This window comes from Phoxinus phoxinus (genome assembly GCF_949152265.1).
Source record: "Phoxinus phoxinus genome assembly, chromosome: 4".
NCBI lineage: Eukaryota > Metazoa > Chordata > Actinopteri > Cypriniformes > Leuciscidae > Phoxinus > Phoxinus phoxinus.
The window spans coordinates 21,464,099-21,485,296 of NC_136879.1; the positions used below are offsets into that span (position 1 = coordinate 21,464,099).

The window sequence follows — 21,198 nt, forward strand, 5'->3', positions numbered from 1 at the left end:
AAGAAAAGAAAAAAAAAGCCAATTATTTTAAAATGTAATTTGTCCTGGCAAATGCTTGTTGGTATAAGGGGGAGGGCGTTCTAGAGAGGGTTTTATTGGAAAGATTGAAATATTTTCCATTTTTCCTGGAAGACAAGACCGCAAATGTGTGCTTTACATTTGTTTTGACAACATTCAGATGTACACAAACATATAGACGACCTCTAATCTAACAGGTCTAAAAGCCACAAAACAAAACAAAAAATTGTTCTTTAGGACTTCAGCAATAATCATGCGTATTACATTAGGCTATTAGACCTCGAAAAAGAGAAGCAGTGCATCTCTGTAGCAATTCTCAATTCAATCTCTTTAGCTCTTAACAGGTGAAAAGGTGTCATGAGAACAAGAAAGAACAGGGACACATTTAATGGCGCCCTCAGGGAAAGGAGGAGCCAGTACAAACAATGTTGCCTGTGAAATGTGCTCGCCTTTAAAATGGTGAACGGTTTATAATCATTTGTAAATATTAGGAGTATTCTTTCCTTTCATTTCATTAAAGGGGGGGTAAAATACCAGGTTTCAGTCAATCTCATGTTAATCTTGAGTACCTATAGAGTAATAGTGCGTCCTTCATATCTCCAAAAATTCTTTAGTTTCATCATATTTATAAAATAAAAATACAGCTTTCCGATTCTATCCGGAAAAAGCCGAGGTCCTTGATTCTGGGCGTGGGCGGAGCTATAGAGTCAAGCGGGAGCAGCTTGAGCCAGCAGTAACACTGGGTTCTTTGGGAAGCTGAACAAGGTAAACTTTCCCTCACATCCCAAAACACACTTTTTTGGAGACATTCTCGACATCAACCATTCCTATTTAGCGCTGCTGATGATGATTTCTGGTAGTAGCGCGTCGATGAGCGCGGTCTTTCTCTCCTCTGGTCGACGTGTGCGTGAACGCGCTTTTCCGAGAGCAATGCTCATATAAGGAGTTCCACTCTGGTCTACGTCATTAGATCTACGATAGAAAAAAACCAGCCGAAACGTGTTGCAACCCGGAAGTATGATTTTCAGCACAGAAATTCTCTGTTATTCGTTCAAAATAACTTTTCAAACTTTGGCCATTATTAGCATGAGAATCCATCTCTTTAACACTGTAAACAACTCTGAATATATGAAACACCATTGTACCCCCCCTTTAACTTTGTCCATGTATTTAGCTATGTTTTTGAGCGCCATTTTCAGAAAACGCTGAATACATTTTAGGATTTACTTTGAAACTATATTTTCACTCAGAAATTCTTAGTAAATTTCACCAATATTTAAAAAAAAACTTACAATTGAGTAAAATAACTAAAAAAAAGTATTTTCTTGTAAAGCCTACACCAAAATCCTTCTATGTACAGCTTCGAAAAATCATATTTTATAGTGTATAGTTCTGTATCATTATTCTAAATGTGAAAATCATAATGGGAATATAAATTATTGCATATTTTATCGCATACTTTATTAAGACTGAATTTAAAAAAAGAAATGGTTGGGATATGAAATTGCCTTTGCAGGGGGGGGGGGGGGGGGGGGGAGAGATTAAAGATTACATTTTAATGATGTCTCATAACAAATGATTTCCTGGTTTAGAAAAAGTCACGAAATTTGTTTTCATATTTGATCAGCCTCCGCGCATTTCCACACACTTTCTCCAAAACAAACACAAACAGCAAAGCGCACAACTTCATCTGAACTATCTTTGGTTTGGTTTTAATAATTCCCCGTCTTAAGTTTGCTTGGTTTGGATTTGTTTTTGGACTTTCATCTGACATTTCATTTGAAGTTTGGGAAATCCATTTGACAAGTTAATCTGCTCATATTTTTCTGTGCTGATTGTGGGGGAAATCAGTGATATTGTATGGAACTAAAGCTGAAAAGATGAAACCCAAATTGGCCAAAATATTTCATAAACAAATGCGTATAAGTGCAGGAGAACATACAGCAAACGGTCTTAGTAATGGGTTCTGTACAGTTCTGCAGATGTTTTAACTTTGGGGGGGAAGTAATCTCTGTTTATTCATTTCAAGAAAGTTATATTGAAAAGCACTTTAAAAGGAAATACTAAATATACTTTATTTCTTGAACTGTAAATGTATATCTGTGAATGCAATATCAATGTGTATGTTTAAGTCCTTCAGGATGGTGGGACGATTTCCAGGACGACCGCCAGGCATGTGTTACCCCTGGCCTGTGCACTTCAGTAACACACACACACACACACACACACACACACACACGGCTGCTCTGAGTGCGGCCCCACCAGGGACAGCAGGTCTCAACATTCCTCTCCTGTTTCCACGACAACCTCAATGCCAACAACACAGTCCGGCTCTTTAACCCTTTAACACATTCCTGGTGGAGACATTTCCTCCGGCACGTACACACACACACACACACGCTCACTCATCCACTCAAAAACAAACACACACTATTACACGGTTAGCATTCAAAAAGTGGGCTAATATGCTCAGGACTACGACACATGGAGGGATACGATCAGCAAATGGCTAGAAACACAATTTTACTGTCTTTATACACAACCATAAATACTGTTAATAAATACTTTGTCTTCATGACTTATTAGTAGGCCCACACAAGTGTTTGTGCACTTTATCTCAGCTTTCTGTGGAATAGGCTACATTTCAAAACATTGAATCATTTTTTAAATCTTGTGTTATTTCAACCATCCTATAAATGATCGAAATGATTCTGTGGTGATGAAGTAAATACTACAGAAAAAAACAGATGTAATTTCTACCTAAGTTAGTTCAGGCAAGAATGAAAACAAAACAAAGTCAATTCTATACAAGTACTCAATTCAAGCTTGTAGAAATTAAAGTGTAAATATCAACATTATAAAATTAAGTGAAACCTATACTTTCTGATATTGGTGTTCCCATCATGCAGTGAGTGGGGCATGCATGAATAATTAATAAGGGTGCATTTTTCACTGTTTTCCAGCTTTTTCATCATTTATTTTGTTGCTAGGTTTAGTAACTTGTTGTTTTGTGACATCTGGAGCTCATTTTTTACTCAAAATGACATTCATACTCAAAAATGATTCATCGATTGCTAGTTATTGAACCAAGTATTGAGGTATCTGTGTTTTTAGGTGATACCACATTACTTCTATTATGTATAAATGTTGTCTGCTCAATATCTACTGTATTATTTGCTTAGATGTGTTAAGTAAAGCATGCACTTTAAAAGCATGGCTTGATTCACTGTTATATTGATTGAGTAACATTTACTTGAAACTTCAATGTAAAGGATGCAGCATTCTGTTTGAAAATGCTATTTAATTTGCAAAGTAAACAACTAAGTAGAAATTAGCCTACTCAACAATCTTTAACTGGCCAAGATACAGTTACTTAATTTCTTTGTAAATTGTACTTAACTTAGGCCCAGTTGAGTAGATTTTACTTATAATTCCATGGGCCTATGTGAAACTTAGCTAGCCTAGGCTACTTAAAAAAATCTGCATGCAAAATCTTTCAATAGAAAAAGTAAATTTTTAGTTTTATTAATTTAATATTGATTTATATTTTGTTTCTTTTATACTGATTTTTTAATAGGCAAGGCCTATTATTAGAGCATCTAAGTCTGCGAAAGCAATAAAGATGGATGTATTGAGATTTAGGCCAATTTAGCCTATGCGTAGCCTATAAAATGTATGTATATTTGTTATGTTTGTATATGTGGAAGTTAATTCGTATTAAGGCGGATTTATGTGTGCAGAAAACGTTTTCATGTGACAGGTGGGCACGGACTAGCCTGACTACGTCAGACTTCATACTTCCGCTCAATTTCATTTCGAAGTAGCAGAGTTTGATATTACCAGGCTACGCACGGACATAAACGTAGATATTTTCTTACCTTCATTCTAATAATGAATCCGTATTCATTTAAATGAGAGAGCGAGTACCACAGCTAGTAGTTACTTTGCATTAAACACGCACGAGCACGGAGGGCTTTCCGCGTAACCTCACCTCAGCTCAGCTCTCGCGCACACTGAGCATGCGCGGCAAAAAAAACTTCGTGTTAAAGCTGTTGTCGGCCGTCGGTAGCCTACATGAGTGATAAACGGCTTAAAAAAATACAATAATTTGCTCAGCTTAGTAAAAAAACAACAAACAAAGGAAAGGCTGATGCAATAAATGGTGGTAGAACCCCGTAGCAGATCTCAACAGGTGGCGCTGGGAAAGAACAGGCGCAGGTAGGCTATGATATGGTTACGTGGATTTTGAAGTAGACTTAATTCTGATTGGCTGGTGCCACAGCATTGAAAGTACCATTCGGCCCTTGGTTAAAGTTTCATGCCTGAACTATAACTAGCTAGCCTATAAGTCGCATATTTGAGGTCTAAATGACTACATTCTCATGGTCTCACCTAAAAAAAATTACAACTCTTAAAACTATACATTCCGAGACACATGATAATAGCTGTGCTGTGAGAAATGTCAAGCGCAGTAATATTAACAGTGAGACGGTTCCTGTGGTGATACTGGTAGAATATCATGGCTGGAAAAGCCTCTCAGCCAAGCAGAATCAAGAACCAGAACAAACTGTTGTATACAGTAGCCTATATAATTTTAGCTACAATATTTAGGCCTATATATTTTTTACAATAGGCTAAAATTACAATAGGCTAATTGCAAATTTTAGATGAAAGTACATGCATTCACATGGTCTGAAAATGAGACCAATGGTTAACCAATGGCAGGTTTGGGGATGAGTGTTTGGGAAACCTGTTTAGAGTCAATCAGTGGCTGCGTTCCAGTCCAAAATTGTCATGCTCTTCACTTCCTAACTTCCCTCCGTGTCGTTCACTCGGATATACGTCATTGCCTACGTTGCACGAGTGCCACTACTGGCGGAAACTGCAATGGACTGAATTGGAACGTCCTAACCCCTTGATCACTTGGAATCAGCTATGAAGTTGATTTATTATTTACATTTCTTTTCCCTTTCAGAATTTGTTTAATGCAGCATCCAAATGTATATAGGTGTGTTTGGGCTGTTTTCAATTTAAAAAAAAAATAATTAATATATCATAGAGTTGTTTGTTGTGGTGGTGATAAGACGAGATCTGCGGTGACGTCACAATCGTGTTGCATTGTGGAGCTGTCTGAAGTGTACATATGAAGTAGACTCGCTCCCTCGGTCAAAATCGAGGGAACGAGGGTCTGTCCATATAAACTTCCCTCGACCACTTTGCGAAGTGGAACGCACTTCAAAATGGTGGCAGGGATTCCGCCCTAAGTGCTTAGGGAAGTTTGCAAGTGCGTGTCTAAAAGTGGACTGGAACGCAGCCATCGAGATTGTGACCAAGTGTTGCTCACTGCAGACGTCCAGCTCATGGACATCATGGGTTGAGCTCCACCTCTCTGGATCTAATGGGTGGAGGGATAGAGTTATGGGTAGGGTTAGGATGTGGTTGGACCTTCTGGCTCCACTCATTACACCATATTACATCCAGAGAGTTCACTGGACTTCACGCTCCACCCATGAGTCTGCAGTGACCAGCCGCTCAGATTTTGCGTTGGTTCCACAAATGGCCCTTTTTCACATTTCCGGGAAGTCGTCATAGTTGGTTAAACTTCTATAGTGGAAAACGGGAGATGACAGCAAATACCATTTTGTGTCTCCATTTACTCCAATAGCAAAAGAAAAAATCCATGATCGCGTTTCCACAACTTCCCAAAAATTATGTGAAATTTGCCTTTGAAACACTCACACAGCAGCGCAAATGTGTGTGTGTGTGTGTGTTTCCTCTGCGTTTTCACATGGTGCTTCAAATAGAAACAGCAATCAAAGACCTGCCGTGCCCCATCACCTATGACCTTTGAACCCTGACCCTAAATCTGACATTAATTTTGATGTGTTGTGCATCAAAGTAGTCACACATACATACATATGCATTATGCATGCACAAACTCACAAAAACAATTTCATTTATGGATTCTCACTAATAAAAACCCAATCACGGCTGCGTTCCGATGTGTGTCACAGTGTAATGCAGCGAGCAAGCGTCCCTCTTTCAGTGGTAAAACAACAAGTGTCGTCCTGTTTACTGGACGTATGAACACACAGCAGACATGAGCTAGTGTGTTTGTGTGTGGCCGCTTAGCTTGGGATGATGTAATGCCCAGTACAGACAGAACAGCAGGACTCATTACACAGTCTGACGCCGCGTGGAGACGGGCTACAACTGACCTACATACACACACACACTCTCTTACATAACGCACACCGCTTCGGAGCATCCAACGGGTGTGTGTATGGGTGACCGTCACAGAAAGTCCTACAACACATCATTTATGTGTGTCTGTGAAGGTGTGTCTGTGTTTTCTAATATCTGTAATTCAGCACATGAATCACAGGGCTTTTGAGGACAAATGCATGAAGACGTTTATGGAGAGGAACGCTCAGAATTACTGCATGTTGAACATCAGAAAGTGTAGAGAAAGTCCTCGAGAAAGGAAATGCTTGATATCTCACTTTCTGTGACAGCGATTAGATTAAATGTAGAATTGCTGAAGTCTCCTGCTTTAGAGAAAGTGAAACTCTACTGCTATTAAAAGTCACAGAAACAATAAACATAAAATACTGATAACCATAACACTATTCGTCTTTTTATTGGCAACTGTTATTTTTTATTTTTGATCAATATTAGTCTTTTTTCAGTTCTGTTCAATAGAGGAGTTTTGTTTATGTATTTGTCAACATTAGTGTTTTTTAAAAGTATTCATATTAGTCAAAATTAGTGTTTTTTGATGATCATGGTCAATATTTGTGTTTTTTATGCATTGGTCTGTTAAAAATTGGTATTGGTCAATATTTGTGTTTTATATTATTAGTTTTATCATGTTAGTGTTTTTTTTCCAGTTTTGTTCAACGTTAGTGTTTTTTTTTATTACTGTAATGTATTAGTCCTTTTTTAAATTATGGGTCAATATTAGTGTTTTTAAATTGTCATATAGTGATCATTATTTGTGTTTTTTTATATTAATATTACTGTGTGTTTTATATTTTAATCATTGTATAAATTAATATTATTGTTTTTTATTCATGGAATTTGTCTATATTAGTACTTTTAAAATGATTGGTATTAGTCAATATTAGTGTTATTAAAATATCATATTGATCAATATTTTTTTTTACGTATATCGGCAAATTTTTTGTGCTTTTAAAATAATATTTGTGTTTTTATGTTTGGTCAATATTAGTATAATAGTGTTTTTTATTCATTGTGTGTGTGTGTGTGTGTGTGTGTGTGTGTGTGTGTGTGTGTGTGTGTGTGTGTGTGTGTGTGTGTGTGTGTGTGTGTGTGTGTGTGTGTGTGTGTGTGTGTGAGAGCGAGGCTAAGTGTGGGATCTGGAAGTATTTGACGAGTTTCCTCATCACGGCCCACAGCGTCTTTTATAGGGAGTCAGTTTCATGTTTTGGAAGTCGGTGTGTGCGTGCATGTGCGTGTGGATGTGGTAGGGCTGACCCCATTGTCCCGTATGACCCCACTGATGTGAGTGTGTGTGGACGGGGCGGAGGGGTGCCCTTCCTGGAGTGAACTCTCTGTGGTCATTACTTCCACCCATAACCCTGGACAAGTGGCACTGACAGCCTAACAGATCAAAGCGCAGGCAGACCATTCAGCTGTGTGTGTGTGTGTGTGTGTGTGTGTGTGTGTGTGTGTGTGTGTGTGTGTGTGTGTGTGTGTGTGTGTGTGTGTGTGTGTGTGTGGTGTGCATGGGGGGGCCAGCTTTGTCTACTAAAATGTGATGTCGAGGCAGGGAGCTCTGCAGATGACAGAGAGGGCTCACAAAAGGCTGAGTCCTCTGGCTGGCAACACTGAGTGTTTTTGTTTTGAATTGTCTCTGTTTATGAGCGAGAGAAAGACTTGTTTGTGTGGAAGTAAAATCTTTAGTGTTTCTCTCTGTCGTTTTACTCGTGCACACATGCTCAAAGACTTTTGTCTAAAGTGAATGTGTTTTATAGAGGCTCATTATGAGCTGCAGTGGGTTAAAAAGTGTTTGGACACTTAAGACACTTGATGATCTGCTCAGAACTAACTCCCTTTTCTGAGACATTTTTGCACTTTTTGAACCAAATGGTCCCAAGGTCATTTTGAATGGATTTAGTTTAGTCTAAATTTACTTAAGCAAGCTGAAATTACGTTTTAATGATTAGAGTTAGTATAAATCATTATAATAAATATAAAATTAATCTAATAAATAATAAATAAATTCATATAGAATTTTTTTTTTTTGTAAAATGTGGAAGTTAAAAAAATGGGGATATTAATTTAAAATATATATGAATAAAAACAATATATTATTAAATAATTGTATAAATAAAAACATTTTCAGGCACAAATGCCAGACATCTCACATTGAAATGTGCTGGGCATCACTTAACATGGAGATGAATGTTGGAAAATAGCACAATAATATGTACAATAAAATATTTTATGGATTTTTTAAATGTGCAATGTGTTTTGTGTATTATTTAATATAAGACAAAAGTACAATCATTAATTTAAAGGTGACAATGCAACTCCGTCGTTTTATGAAAGTTTTATGTCAACAAATATGCCAAATGAATGAGAATATTTCGAAGGACTGGTGATGAAAAATTATTGAAAAAATTATATATATTATATAAAAAACTTTAATATCTGTTTTTTTCTCTCTTTGACTACAATGGCATTAAACTAAGACATTTAAGGACTCTTAAGTCACTTCAAATGTATGAATTTAGTTCCAAACCAAACTTTTTTGCATTAACTTTTAACCAACTGGTCCCAGCTCAGTTTTATTGGATGTTTAAAGTCTAAACTAACTTTGAAATGAAGCCTTTTTATTTTTTACAATGAGAGATTTGTATTACAGTTTTTCTCGATTGCTTAAACACTATAACCAGGCTTTTGAACTAAAATTTCAAAACCATAATGTCATTTATCAAAAAGCACACCCATTTCACTAAACTATAAACACAAATCCCTTCATTTCTCATTGCCTACTACACCATGTGGTCATTTAGAAAGCACTAGTATTCAGTATTGTTCACTCAAGTCAGCACAGCTTTAGCTCAGTTAGCACACAATTGTCCAGGTGAAAACACTAAGAGTCAAAATTTAACACACATCAATCAGATCCTTCAATGGATAGATAAAAGGGCCCGAATCAGTTTATTGAGTTTTGGAACAATAGATCCAGAAAGACATGAAGAAAGAAGTCGAGGAGGGATAGGAAGAGGAGGAAAGGTAAGGGGAAGGGCAAGACAAGCAGTCTCGGATGAAATTCAAGCCACTTTAGTTGACCATGTCCTTGTCCATGGTATGACTATGAGGGAGGCTGGGCAATGATAAGGCAGAATTTGAGACACTTCACCGTCGCCTCCATCATCAGAAGCTTCAGGGAGGTGTGCTGGCAAACAAAATTATATCACTGAATAAGAGGCAAACATTTCCCATTGTCTTTGATGAGGTTTATTTTCTAGCAAGAAAACGCCAGCAGTCGTACAGTCACACAGAGTGTCTGCAGAGTGTGACAGTGAAGGGAGAGCATCCTTCCTCCTTTATAGTCTTGACTCCCAGACTGTTCTCTTTCTAGGCCAATGATGGTTTTTCAACCATACGTGGAACATTCTTAGACTTGTTTATCATATTTTATAATGGAGGCCCTCCTGTCACGTACAACACTCTTTACCATTCCAATACAATTCCATATTTGAATAAGGTTTGTGTGTGCTCTATTACTGTCATATGATGGTCACACACATATCTTACGTAAGTAAATATATATAAAAAAAAATTAGAAGAGAGAGTAAAAAAAAAAAGTACTTTTACAAGAGTACATGAATGAATAAAAATATGCCAATGTATCCATTGGTTGTGTCTTTTGTGTTCATAATGTGAAAAGGTTTGTGAGGGGGGGAACCACAAGCAACATAACTTACCAGTTTTGGAAATGTTGTTTTGAATTTATTACACCAGTGTGTAAGACTATGTTGTAGTGTGTGTGATTTTGATGGCTTGTGTGTCCAGTCTGAGGACAAAGTTTGGTTTTTCAGCAAGAGTGAATGGTTTTGAGTGTAGAGCTTCATTTTGACCTGAAAATAGGATGTTTGGGGAATTGGGTGAGACGTTATGGATTTGTGTTTACTGTTTTGAGAATATGAGGCATAGTTTCAAGAAATGTGTTTTAGCAATCGAGAAAAATTAATATAATTATAATTAATATAAATGATAAAAAACATATATATATATATCAAATTAAAAATATAAGATAAAAAACAATAAATATAAATTATATGAATAACAAATTGTATTTTAGATTACTTGTTAAATAGACAATATAAAAATATAAACTGTTTAAAATAACACAAACAAAAAAAAAATATTTTATTTTATTAATATAAAATAATAATGTGGATATTAGTGAAAGTGAATAGTATAACAATAATAATCTTCATAATAATTATAATATACTAAATAGATAATATTATATTAGACTTTTCAGAGTAGAAAAGGTGATAGCCTAACACATGTATTTCTCTGAAAAGTCTAAATATGAACTTATTGCATCTGACATTTGCTATGCAGATGTTTACATATTTTTATGTCAGATTAAAAAAGCATGTTATTTTGTATCCAGGCATCACAGCACAGATATATCTTCATGTGTCTCTGCTGTATTGAGCTCTCGTCTTTGTTCTAGCCTCGCTCTGGACTCTGGAGACCGCTTCAGGAGTCCGAGGCTCATTTGGAGGCCCTGTGTTTTAGGGAGATGTCATGTCTTTTCCTGTGTCCTTTGTGTGGCGCTCTGAGGTTCGAGGGGAAGACAAACACATAAATGCATCCACACACACTCACAGGGGTGGTAGCGAGGTGATCTCATGGGGGTGGAATGATTATCTTTGCCTCTATTTGGGCTGATAAATGCCTGGATTAGTCCTGCGGGTGGGTGTGTGTGTGTGTGGGGCGGGTATGGGGGGGTCAGTGAGTTCAGGGGTAGAACTGAAGTTTTGAGGGGGGGCAGTCCCTTGCCTCACATTGCCCCAAACTCACTCACTTTTCTTTCTTTTTTTGGGGTTGTTGTTGGGGACTTGAGAAGGGGGTATGAACACTGAAGTAAAAAAAATGGAGAAAGTGATGAATGAAAGAGAGATGAATAATAGAAGAAAGGGATGGAGGCAGACATGCTGTGAGTTAGATAAAAAGGGGTCAGAAGCAAAAGAAAAGGAAGAGAGAATGAAAGAGAGAGGTAACATATGGAAGAACGCATGAATAGGTTCTCTGGTGGAGGTGTAAGCGAAGGAATGCCCTTATAAAGTAAATAACAGGCTTTTGCCCTGGGGTAGCAGCGGCCGTCACACACACTTGCGTGCATTCGATAGGACAGCGCACACACTTTCTGCACTTACAGTGGAAACACTTGGTCTATGGAGGGAAATAAACGTGTGCTGTTAAAGTGCATGCTGGTATGTGATCGCTGACAGGATATTTTCCATGTAACCTACACCTGGGATGCTGGTGGTCATATCTGACAGCAACGGACTGCACGCACGAACCCAACGCTCACTCACATGGCGCAATGTGGAGATATAGGCTATCCTCTAATGTTTGAGAGCGATGCGGATTGATAAAGTACACTGCCATCTTGTGTTCCATTCGTGCAGTGTCACGCCCCAAAACAATTATCCTTCGGGAATGCTTTCTACAGATTATACAGAAAAATCAGTTACGAAAGGCATTTAAAATGGAAGTAAACATGCACGTGCACTTTGATGGTTTAAAAGCAAAATAGTGTAGCTACATTACATCGATTAGGCTATTCCCTAAAATCTGCATTAGCCTAATTGTTTGGTGGTGGACAAACATGTGTAAAAAACAAATGATAAAACTGATAAAGCTGATATAGCCAGCCTATAAATTATATAAAATATAAATTAGTTATAATTTAGTCCTAAACCATTTATATAATAGGGCCTAATACATTTTATGGATTATTGACATAAAGTTGGGCTAAGCAATCAGGCAAATAATTGAATGTAATGCTAATCAGGCAAATAGTTTAATGTGATGCTAATCAGGCTACTTGTTAGCTATATGGCAAGCTAGCAGGCTAATTAGCTATCCTAGCCTACTTCATAAAGAAATATGTTTGATATATGCTGCTTAAATTCCTATGGTAACATATTCATTGTTTTTATTTATTTGCAAAGCTTCGGTGTTAGAATGTCATGAAGTTAAATATAGATTTAACCCAAAAAGAACTCAAGGGTGGAGCAGATCAAGTCTTGGTTTACATAAATTTTTTAAGGGTTCCATGGGAGTGTGATGTTATTATTTACTGTATGGATGATTTTTTTTTTTTTTTAGAGAAGTTACACATTCTTGATACTTTTATCCAGCAAAGACACATTAAACTTACCTAAAATTACAGTAGGCTAAATGTATTTATAATTGTTACAAATATTTTCTATTTTAAATAAATGTTATTTAATAAAATAATCCACAAAATTATTAAGCAGCACAACTGTTTTCAACATCGATGATAATAATAATAATAATAATAATAAATGTTTCTTAAGCAGCAAATCATCATATTAGAATTATTTCTGAAGGATCATGTGACACTGAAGACTGGAGTAATGATGCTGAAAATCCAGCTTTGCCATCACAGGAATAAATTACACTTAAAATGTATTAAAGTTATTTAAAATGCTAATAATATTTCACAATATTACTGTTTTTACTGTATTCTTGCTCAAATAAATGCAGACTTAGTGAGCATACAAGTCAGAGAGTTTGAAACCAGAATGACCACACATACGACAGCAATATGCAAAAACATACGTATTTATTTCTGTCATACTCTGTAAATAATTCAAAAAGAAAAACAGTGATACAATAAGCATACTCTTTTCGTTTGTACTCTTTTTTGACATTCTAAAATAAAAATACTAGAAAAGGTAAAGACTGCAACACTCTGAGTGCAAAAGAGACACACACACACACACACACTTGGACACCACTGTGCTTATGTTACACTCCCATAGTGCAACAAACGCGTCCACTGATTAATATTTACACACTGCAGAAACAGATTGTGTGTGAATGAGAGTGTTTGTGTGTCAACCACTATTTGAACTCCTCTGATTTGAAAAGTTATCTTATCATCGTTATGAAGTATACACTAACTCATTTTCTGATTTTTTTCCCCTCTCCAACATCTAGGAAACTAAACGTTTCGTATAAGAAGATCCCTTAGTATGGGTAAAATATAAGTGCACTGGAAAATTACTGCAAACGACTCTGGAGGAACAATAATTGGCTCTTTCATTTTAGGTGGTAAAAGAACAAACTCTCAAATATGCCACGAAAACCCGTATTCTAAAACATTTTGCATTGGAATCAGAATGCATTATAGAACTCCACTTGCATTACAAGTGTTCTAGAACATGTCTGGCTTCATTTCAGGTTCCATGAATGTGACTCCATAGGAACTCACTGTGTTGACTGAATATCTGAGATCTCCTACTGTTCTAAAACTCGCAATACAAAGATCTAAATGATTTCAGATTCCCCCAGAAACCTGAACATTTCCATTTTGGCTTTTAATCTTTATAGCATTTAGAAACTATAAAGACAGATGGTTAGGACTCACTATAGGCTAATACCATGATGCAATTCTGCTTTGTATGGCTGCATCCCAATTTGTATACTGTGCATCCTAGTATACGAGATTATAATTTGTGTCCCAAATCATAGTAAATTATAAAAATAGAAAGCATGATTGGATTATATACTTTTTCAAAATGTACATCCATGAATATTTTTTCTGGTAATATTGACCACAATACCTTGACCATCATACTAACATACTATTACGCCTGCTTTTTATGTAATAAATGTTACTGTAATGTGTTAATGTTAATGCAGTGCACTCAGAAGTATATACTTTCCCTTCTCCAGTAAAGGACATATTTGCAGCACACAGTATGCGAATTGGAATGCAGTGCATGTGAAGAACACTAGGCTGTTACTGCCATCTACTGGCGACATGTGCTACTGCATCTGGGGGTCTGCAGAACTGAGCACCCCCTCTGTTTTTGGCTTTTTACCTTTCCCCCCTATCGTTGTGTATTTTCGTTGTGGTGACCTTTGTTAGTTATGTTCGTTAGTAGGGTTATTTACCTTCATTTGTAAACCTTTATGACATAATTCTACTGACCTTTAAGCCCCTCCCTAAAGTTTTTTTTTTTTAGTCACAGTGAACCCAGGTCTCCAAGGCAATGCTTTATACTTGGATGCCAGCTTTGTACATGTGTATGTGAGCATGTGCTGATACAATTTTTGAAAAGTGCCTGTATTTTATGAGCATTCGTACATGATTTACAGTGTCTCTGTGTTGGTCGAATGTCAAGTGTGTGTTAAATAAGCGGGTTAAGATGTGTGATTGTGTGTTGGGGATGGCAGTGAGGGGAGGGGCTTTAGAGAGCCAGCCCCATCTTTAGGGGTGTGGCTTAACCACACCTCAGCATGACATCACAGTCCCGCCCACAGCAGCGCAAACAACCGTCTCAATGGCAACCACTGTACAGTAGAGCGTAAAACAGTTCGTGTTGTCATTTTTAATTGGCAGAAAAACATCTGCATTGGTCCCTCAAGTCACTGACAGCTAAACCAGCCGATTGCTAAATGACACCAACACCTGATCACTGCTCATTGGCTATTTCACATTATCATCATCATTTAGTGATAAATGAACTCTTAAAAGGACACAGTCCCTCTCTTGAAGCCATCCTTATTCAATCTTCTAAATGCTCTAATGTGTGAAAAGGATAGTTCACCTACAAAATTATAGTCAGTCATTATGTGTTACTTTCCGTGACACACAAAAAATTGGATATTTAAATAACAGCTGTTTTTATTCATAAATTGAAAGTCATTGGGTTCAAAACAACACCGACCCCATTGATTTTAATGGTTTGAAAACACAAACACACACAGAAAAGACACATTTCTAATAAACATCTTATATATATATATATATATCTTCTTTTGTGTTTCAAGTCATACCAGTTTATATGACCTGCGCGGGTGAAGATCAAAAGTGTAAATGTTGATTAATTTTAAAAGTTTTAAAAGTAAAAAGTAAAAATTTAAAAGTAAATGATGATTAATTTTTTGGTGAACTATCCCTTTAAGACCCAAAACATACTCTATGCAAGTACATGAATGCAATGATTGATTTCTCACATTGTGTTCTGAAATATGTTACAATTAATAATGATAGAAGACATGCATTATTCTAAGCATTGCCACAAGGGGCAGTGTTAGCGTAAACTGTTTACGAGTCTTCCTCTATAGTCGGTTATCTCTTTCAGGTCAAAATCAAATGGCATTATGGCGGAGCAACTTAGTGAAATAGTTTTCTGAATAATAACACATCTCATGTTAATTACAAACATTTGGAAATAACAATATAGCGTGCTGTAGGGAGGACATTTTTTAGGCCAACCCGGAAGTTAGCATCGCACTGGTTCCCTTGACAGAAAGCCAATAGGATTTTTCCATTTACTTTTGGATAAATGCTAAAAATAAGGTCTGTGACTAAAAGTTAGATTCATACAACGTTTTGATCTTCAAGATAATCTTCACAAATGAACACAACTTTTATGAATTTTAGTTTAGTTTGAATGATAGTTTGAATGATTGAACATCATTCATCATTCAAACTAAACTAAAATTCATAAAAGTTGTGTTCATTTGTCAAGATTATCTTGAAGATCAAAACGTTTAAGAATCAAACCGCCTTTATCAAGACACTTAAAGATTAAAAAAATCATAAGTGGGGTATTACTGATGTTTTTTATGTCCTTAAGTATTGTGCGCTTACAATGCATTAGCAATGTGTCTGTTTGTATACTTGCATTTAATATGTTTCTTGATCTGATCTGATTCCAGAATCATTACTAAACATGCACAGAAAAGCATTTGCTCTCCTGTCATTTCGAGACCGTGCTTGGCATCCTAGTGTTTAAGTGCTTATGACGACTAGTTCACATAAAGTCAAGTGTGCTTGAAGCATGGCTCTTTGATTGCGTGGTAAAGCTATGGGTGAAGCCTGGATGCGCAGCATCTGATCGGAGGAAATGACAGCCTGGTCTTTTCTTTCTGAGCCTTTCCAGTACGATATTGCCTCTTGCCTGCCCTTGACTCGTGTCACAATGATATATGAGTGTGTAAACTGACAGTATGTCTGCATAGTGCTTCATAAAAGAACGGTGTCTGTTATTTGAGATTTATTATCTGACATGCCAGGTAGAGGACCGGATTTGCATCATTCGATCCCTGATCACGCTCAAAGCGCCCACGCCAATTTCTCTACAATTTTTATTATGAGCATGACTGACATGTAGCTGTTAAGATTGAACATTCAAGAAAGGAGTTGAACAGCACTAAATGTTAGGCCATAAGCATGTGTTAGTGTGTGTTTGCGAGTTTACAGCGCTAACCATTGAAACACGCCAGCTGACCTCGCAAAACAGAAAGTGCCCTCACAGTTTATCTGACCACACTCAATATCTGACAAACCGCCCTATAAAACAGCCCGATCCATATTTATAATAACTCAGTCATCTCATAATCTAATCCAACTACGGTAATCAAACCCATCTATCTCGCAATCCAGCCGATCGCCTTCAAGTCCAACCCAGAAGCCATAAGAACAACTGCCTGACAACTCACAATCCCACATTTAAAGTACAGACACCAAAAATATATTAAATAAACTCTCCATATGAAAAACAGACAATGAACATAAGCACCGTCCATGCCGTAAAACCAAATGCATAGGCGTCAAAAACAACGATGTTTTTTTCAATGGAATTACTGCACATATTTCACCATACAGGTTATTTCCCCAGACACACAGATAAGTGCCAAATATAGAAACACCCCAACCAAAAAAGGATAGAAAATAAATAGAAATACCATTTAGAAGAGGACAAATATCATCTCGTGGGTTTTAAAGTGTACTATTTTCACTCTAAAGATCTCATTTAGAGAGTTCCTCTTTATAAAACCACTATTATATTAATTATATTTAATATTAAGACAGTTATCTTCAATATAAAAATATCAAATATAAACAGCGATAGGAAACCAGGGAGATTTGAGGATCCTTCACTGTATATGTCACATGGTCCTACTTCCTGCTAGCTGTCAATCAATATCTGGACACGCCCCCTCAGTCTGTGCATCTCCATGGCTGTAGTTTGCTGGTCACCCTTTATATAGCAGTGTCCCAGAAGACAGTGGTTTGGGTGGAGTACGGAGGGGGCCCGTATTTTTTGCCCCCGTTGGTCTTCTTCCAGCTGGGCAGGATGGGCATGCTATCCTGCTTGCACAGGGCTTTGTCTGAAGGTCTTTGTCTGGATTTGATCTCCTTGCACAGGTGACGTTTCTTCTCAATCATCTCCATCATGGTGCTGTCCCCACATGCCCAGGGCATCGGGGGCATCTAATGGGTGGCAAGGGTGAGACAATGTTGGTGCATGCAGGGCTGGCTTTGACTTTGTAGCCCTCATATACATTTTTTTTTTTTTTGTGAGAGTGAAGCCGTTAACAGCGTTCTTTAATAATAAATGAAGTGTTCAATAATTCATTTTCATTTAAAGTCAGAACAGTCAGAATGTATTGCCGTTCAGTTTAATTCTCTCGCACAGACCGACCACAACATCTTAATCGTGTACACACATATTAAACTGCCCATGACATGCACCACAAACCCAGATTACAACAATGAACACTTATAAAGGCAACACGAAATCTCACGAGCGCAACCATAGCTCTGTTTCAATACCTAGTGAGCTACACAGGCGGCCCTCCTTATGTGAAGCACTTATACTTTAGTTTGATACAATGTTATTAAGCTAACAAAGTGATACTCTAATAATTTAAGTTTAGAACCATGAAATCAAAATGGACGATTCTTGTTTTGTTTTATTTAGTTAGTATTGATGAACCAAAAATGTATGTGCGCTCGTAAACTTTAAACAAAATTATAACTAAAATGAATATGAATTGAGCGGTTTAGTCTCAATTTTCTGAAGTGACTCGATCGCTTGTATATGATGAACAGATTTAATTTAGGGTTTTATTCACATATTGAACAGCAAACATGAGCAGAAGCTCAATCAAACCAGCTTGAACCTCATTGGTTCTTGCTGAAGCTCAAACGTGCTGCAAAACGCAAGAAGGAACCTCATTGGTTGACGCACGTCAGCCGAACATGCTTGAGCTTCCGTTTGCCACAACTGATGTGTGCGTTGATAAATGTTTATATGTAAATAAAAGCCTAGATTCAATCTGGTCGTCATATAAAGCGATCGCGTCTCTTCAGAAAATGTTGGACTAAATGAACTGTGAAGTTTTTAAAGTGGGAAAGTTGCGTAGCTGTCTATGGAGAGTAGAGCTCTCAGATTTCATTAAAAATATCTTCATTTGTGTTCCGAAGATGAACGAAGGTCTTACGGGTTTGGAAAGGCACGAGGGCGAGCAATTAATAAAGGAATTCAACTTTTTGGGTGAACTATCCCTTTAATTAACATAAATTACTGCTATTTAGAAATATTTTTTAAATAATAAAAATGGCAAAAGCACATAACAAAAATCTCAAACCTAAATACTGCAAAAATATGAGCTAATTCAAAATATTAATAAATACTACATTTGTATTTAAATAATACTAAAATATCACAGATTTGAGGTTATTTATAATAAGTATTCATGCAATGCTGCCTTAAATGTTGGGCAAAGTTTTAGGAGACAGCATAGTAAAATTTCCATAATAAAATTAGGGAATGCTGACTAGGTTTTGTAGCAGAGCATGTACTTCAGGCATGCACACACACGTACACACACACACACAGACACACACACACACTTACAATACACACTTATACACATACAGCACACACACACACATTTGTGCTTTTGAGGAAGGAAGTAGCAGATAGACACAGAAAGTACAGTGGACGCGGAAAAGTAGACAATTTTGACAAGGTTTTATTTCTATTTCTGCTTTGTTGGGGTTAGTTTTATCCCTCGATTTTAAGATTTATTTGGGTTAGTTCAATTACAGTCACTAACAATCAAACACACAACTGGGGAGTGAGAGTATATCAGACATACTATGTGTTTTCTGTTATAATATTCTGAGTGTAATTGTATGGCTATACATTATGTATATGTAATAGTTGTGTATTGTATATTACTGTATGCCTATAAAACAGTGTGTGTGTTCACAGTAGCTTTCTTCAGTTGTGATATAAAGCACATGCTTTGGTGAGTCTGTGTAGTGAGTTGTGTAACCGACTCCCCAGTCTCAGTGAAAGTGATGTTGACGTGGAAAACAAAGTTATTATTACAGGATTTTTGTACATAATACAGTGTAGCTCTAAAACCCTGGCCACACGGACAAACAGGAGACAGCATATGACACGTGACACTGATATAAATGCCATGTCTAGATACATGTATACACACATCAAACAGCTATTTTGAGGAAACTGTCAATCAAGCTGTCAATCAATATTTCAATCAATTTGGTAAATAATTTCTGATGATGTCTATGCTTTGGATTCGGGATCCTGCTTTTAAGAGCGAGTTTTTGCCCATTTTATGGGATTAACAGCTTGTGTGTTTGATGTCTGTACATCTGAGGAAGCCAACCACAGCATCTGAAACATTGTGATAGAGACGACACCGGCTTGAGGAAGCCGCTGGCCGAGAGTAGAGCTGCCCGCCGGCACTCTGAAGAGCTTCTCATTCAGGTTCAGACCTTTTCTCGAGTGCTAAAACTGCCTGATATATAAAACCCTGATTGTGGGTCTCTTGGCGTAAGCTCACAGAGGGACGAATTAAATGTGAGAGCCTCTTCAGAGCGCGATGGGAAGGCAGCCCTGATCTGGACCGAACACAAACAACGTAGACAGACGATGAACGCCGTGAGCCAAACGCAATGCACGGCAGCAGAAGCAGCGGACAGAATAGGGTAAACGCATAGCCGTGGGGTCAGAGGTCAAAGACATGAAGGTATTGCTGGGCAGATCGACAGACACGGAGACAGGAACCGAACTCCACACGCATGCGATCTCTCGCTCATTCTGAGGAATAAGGGGGTTGTACCTGGAACGGGGTCCCGCACTGGTGGGCGGAGGCATCGGGGGCGTGTCTTTGGGGCGTTCCCATAGGGGACGGGACTCCTGACGTGGACGCGGAGCGGCCAAGTTTACACCCGGCTTTTGTTTCTAAAAAAAAGAGAGTATGTTAAATCGGCATCCTTATTTGTTTTTATCTGATTATTTGTCACATGGACAGGACGCACCCCCAAGCATGGTGGTCGGGCTGATGGAAGAGCGGCCAAGACGACTGGGCGTGGCTGTGGGTGTGGCTGATTGTCCTGTGGGCGTTTCCCAATCCTGTGATTTTGGAGAAGAGCTACGGAGGGCTCTGTCCCTACTGTCACTTCTGCCTTTACTTTCACCTGGAAGAGAGAAAAAGAGGTAGAGATTTCAGAATTAAGTAAAAGTCTATGTGCCTTGACACCTGTTTTTAATGAGAATGATTGCGGTTTCATGAACAAGTGCTTTGTTTTGTACTAGTGCTGCAGTACACACATGTTGCCGCTAGGTGGGCCAAAATAACTTAGTGTAGCTAAATATCATAGTGCTATTACTATTTTTGCAGTATGTAGAATGTATACTGTGAAAAGTGTGCATGATTTCTGCATGCAGAGCAAACCTGGTATACTATCCCACAATGTAATGCACTTCCATTTCCAATGTGATACACCAGATATTATATTAAGAGTCCATTTTTTTAAATGTTCTTTTTGATTTATTATTCAATCACAAAAAGACATTTCATAATTGAAAATGTATATTAAAAATATAATATATATATAAAATAACTACATGATTTGCTATATCAAACATGAAAAGTAATTGTCATATAAAAACAGTTTGGACTTGGTCACACACAATTTTTGAAACCTAGAATACAGTATATAGGGCTGTAGGGGTGACATTTTTGTAGGCAAAAAACCTGAAAACAAGTTTTTTTATAACTTCCGTCCTGAAGTCAATGTTTTTTTTTAATGGATTT

At 37.3% G+C, this 21,198-nt stretch overlaps 1 protein-coding gene across 2 annotated transcripts in view; it reads right to left on the reverse strand.

Annotated features, from left to right (window-relative positions):
• Positions 1-15,792: 15,792 nt before the first annotated feature.
• Positions 15,793-21,198, reverse strand: part of nyap2a (neuronal tyrosine-phosphorylated phosphoinositide-3-kinase adaptor 2a) — a 53,485-nt gene continuing 48,079 nt past the window's right edge. For both annotated transcript variants that reach the window (XM_079610658.1, XM_079610657.1), the window contains 3 exons: positions 20,420-20,578; positions 20,221-20,342; positions 15,793-17,551 (listed from right to left, as the gene is read on the reverse strand). In XM_079610658.1, coding sequence (XP_079466784.1) covers positions 17,321-17,551; positions 20,221-20,342; positions 20,420-20,578 — 512 coding nt within the window. In that variant the 3' untranslated portion in view covers positions 15,793-17,320. The remainder of the gene's footprint in view (positions 17,552-20,220; positions 20,343-20,419; positions 20,579-21,198) is intronic.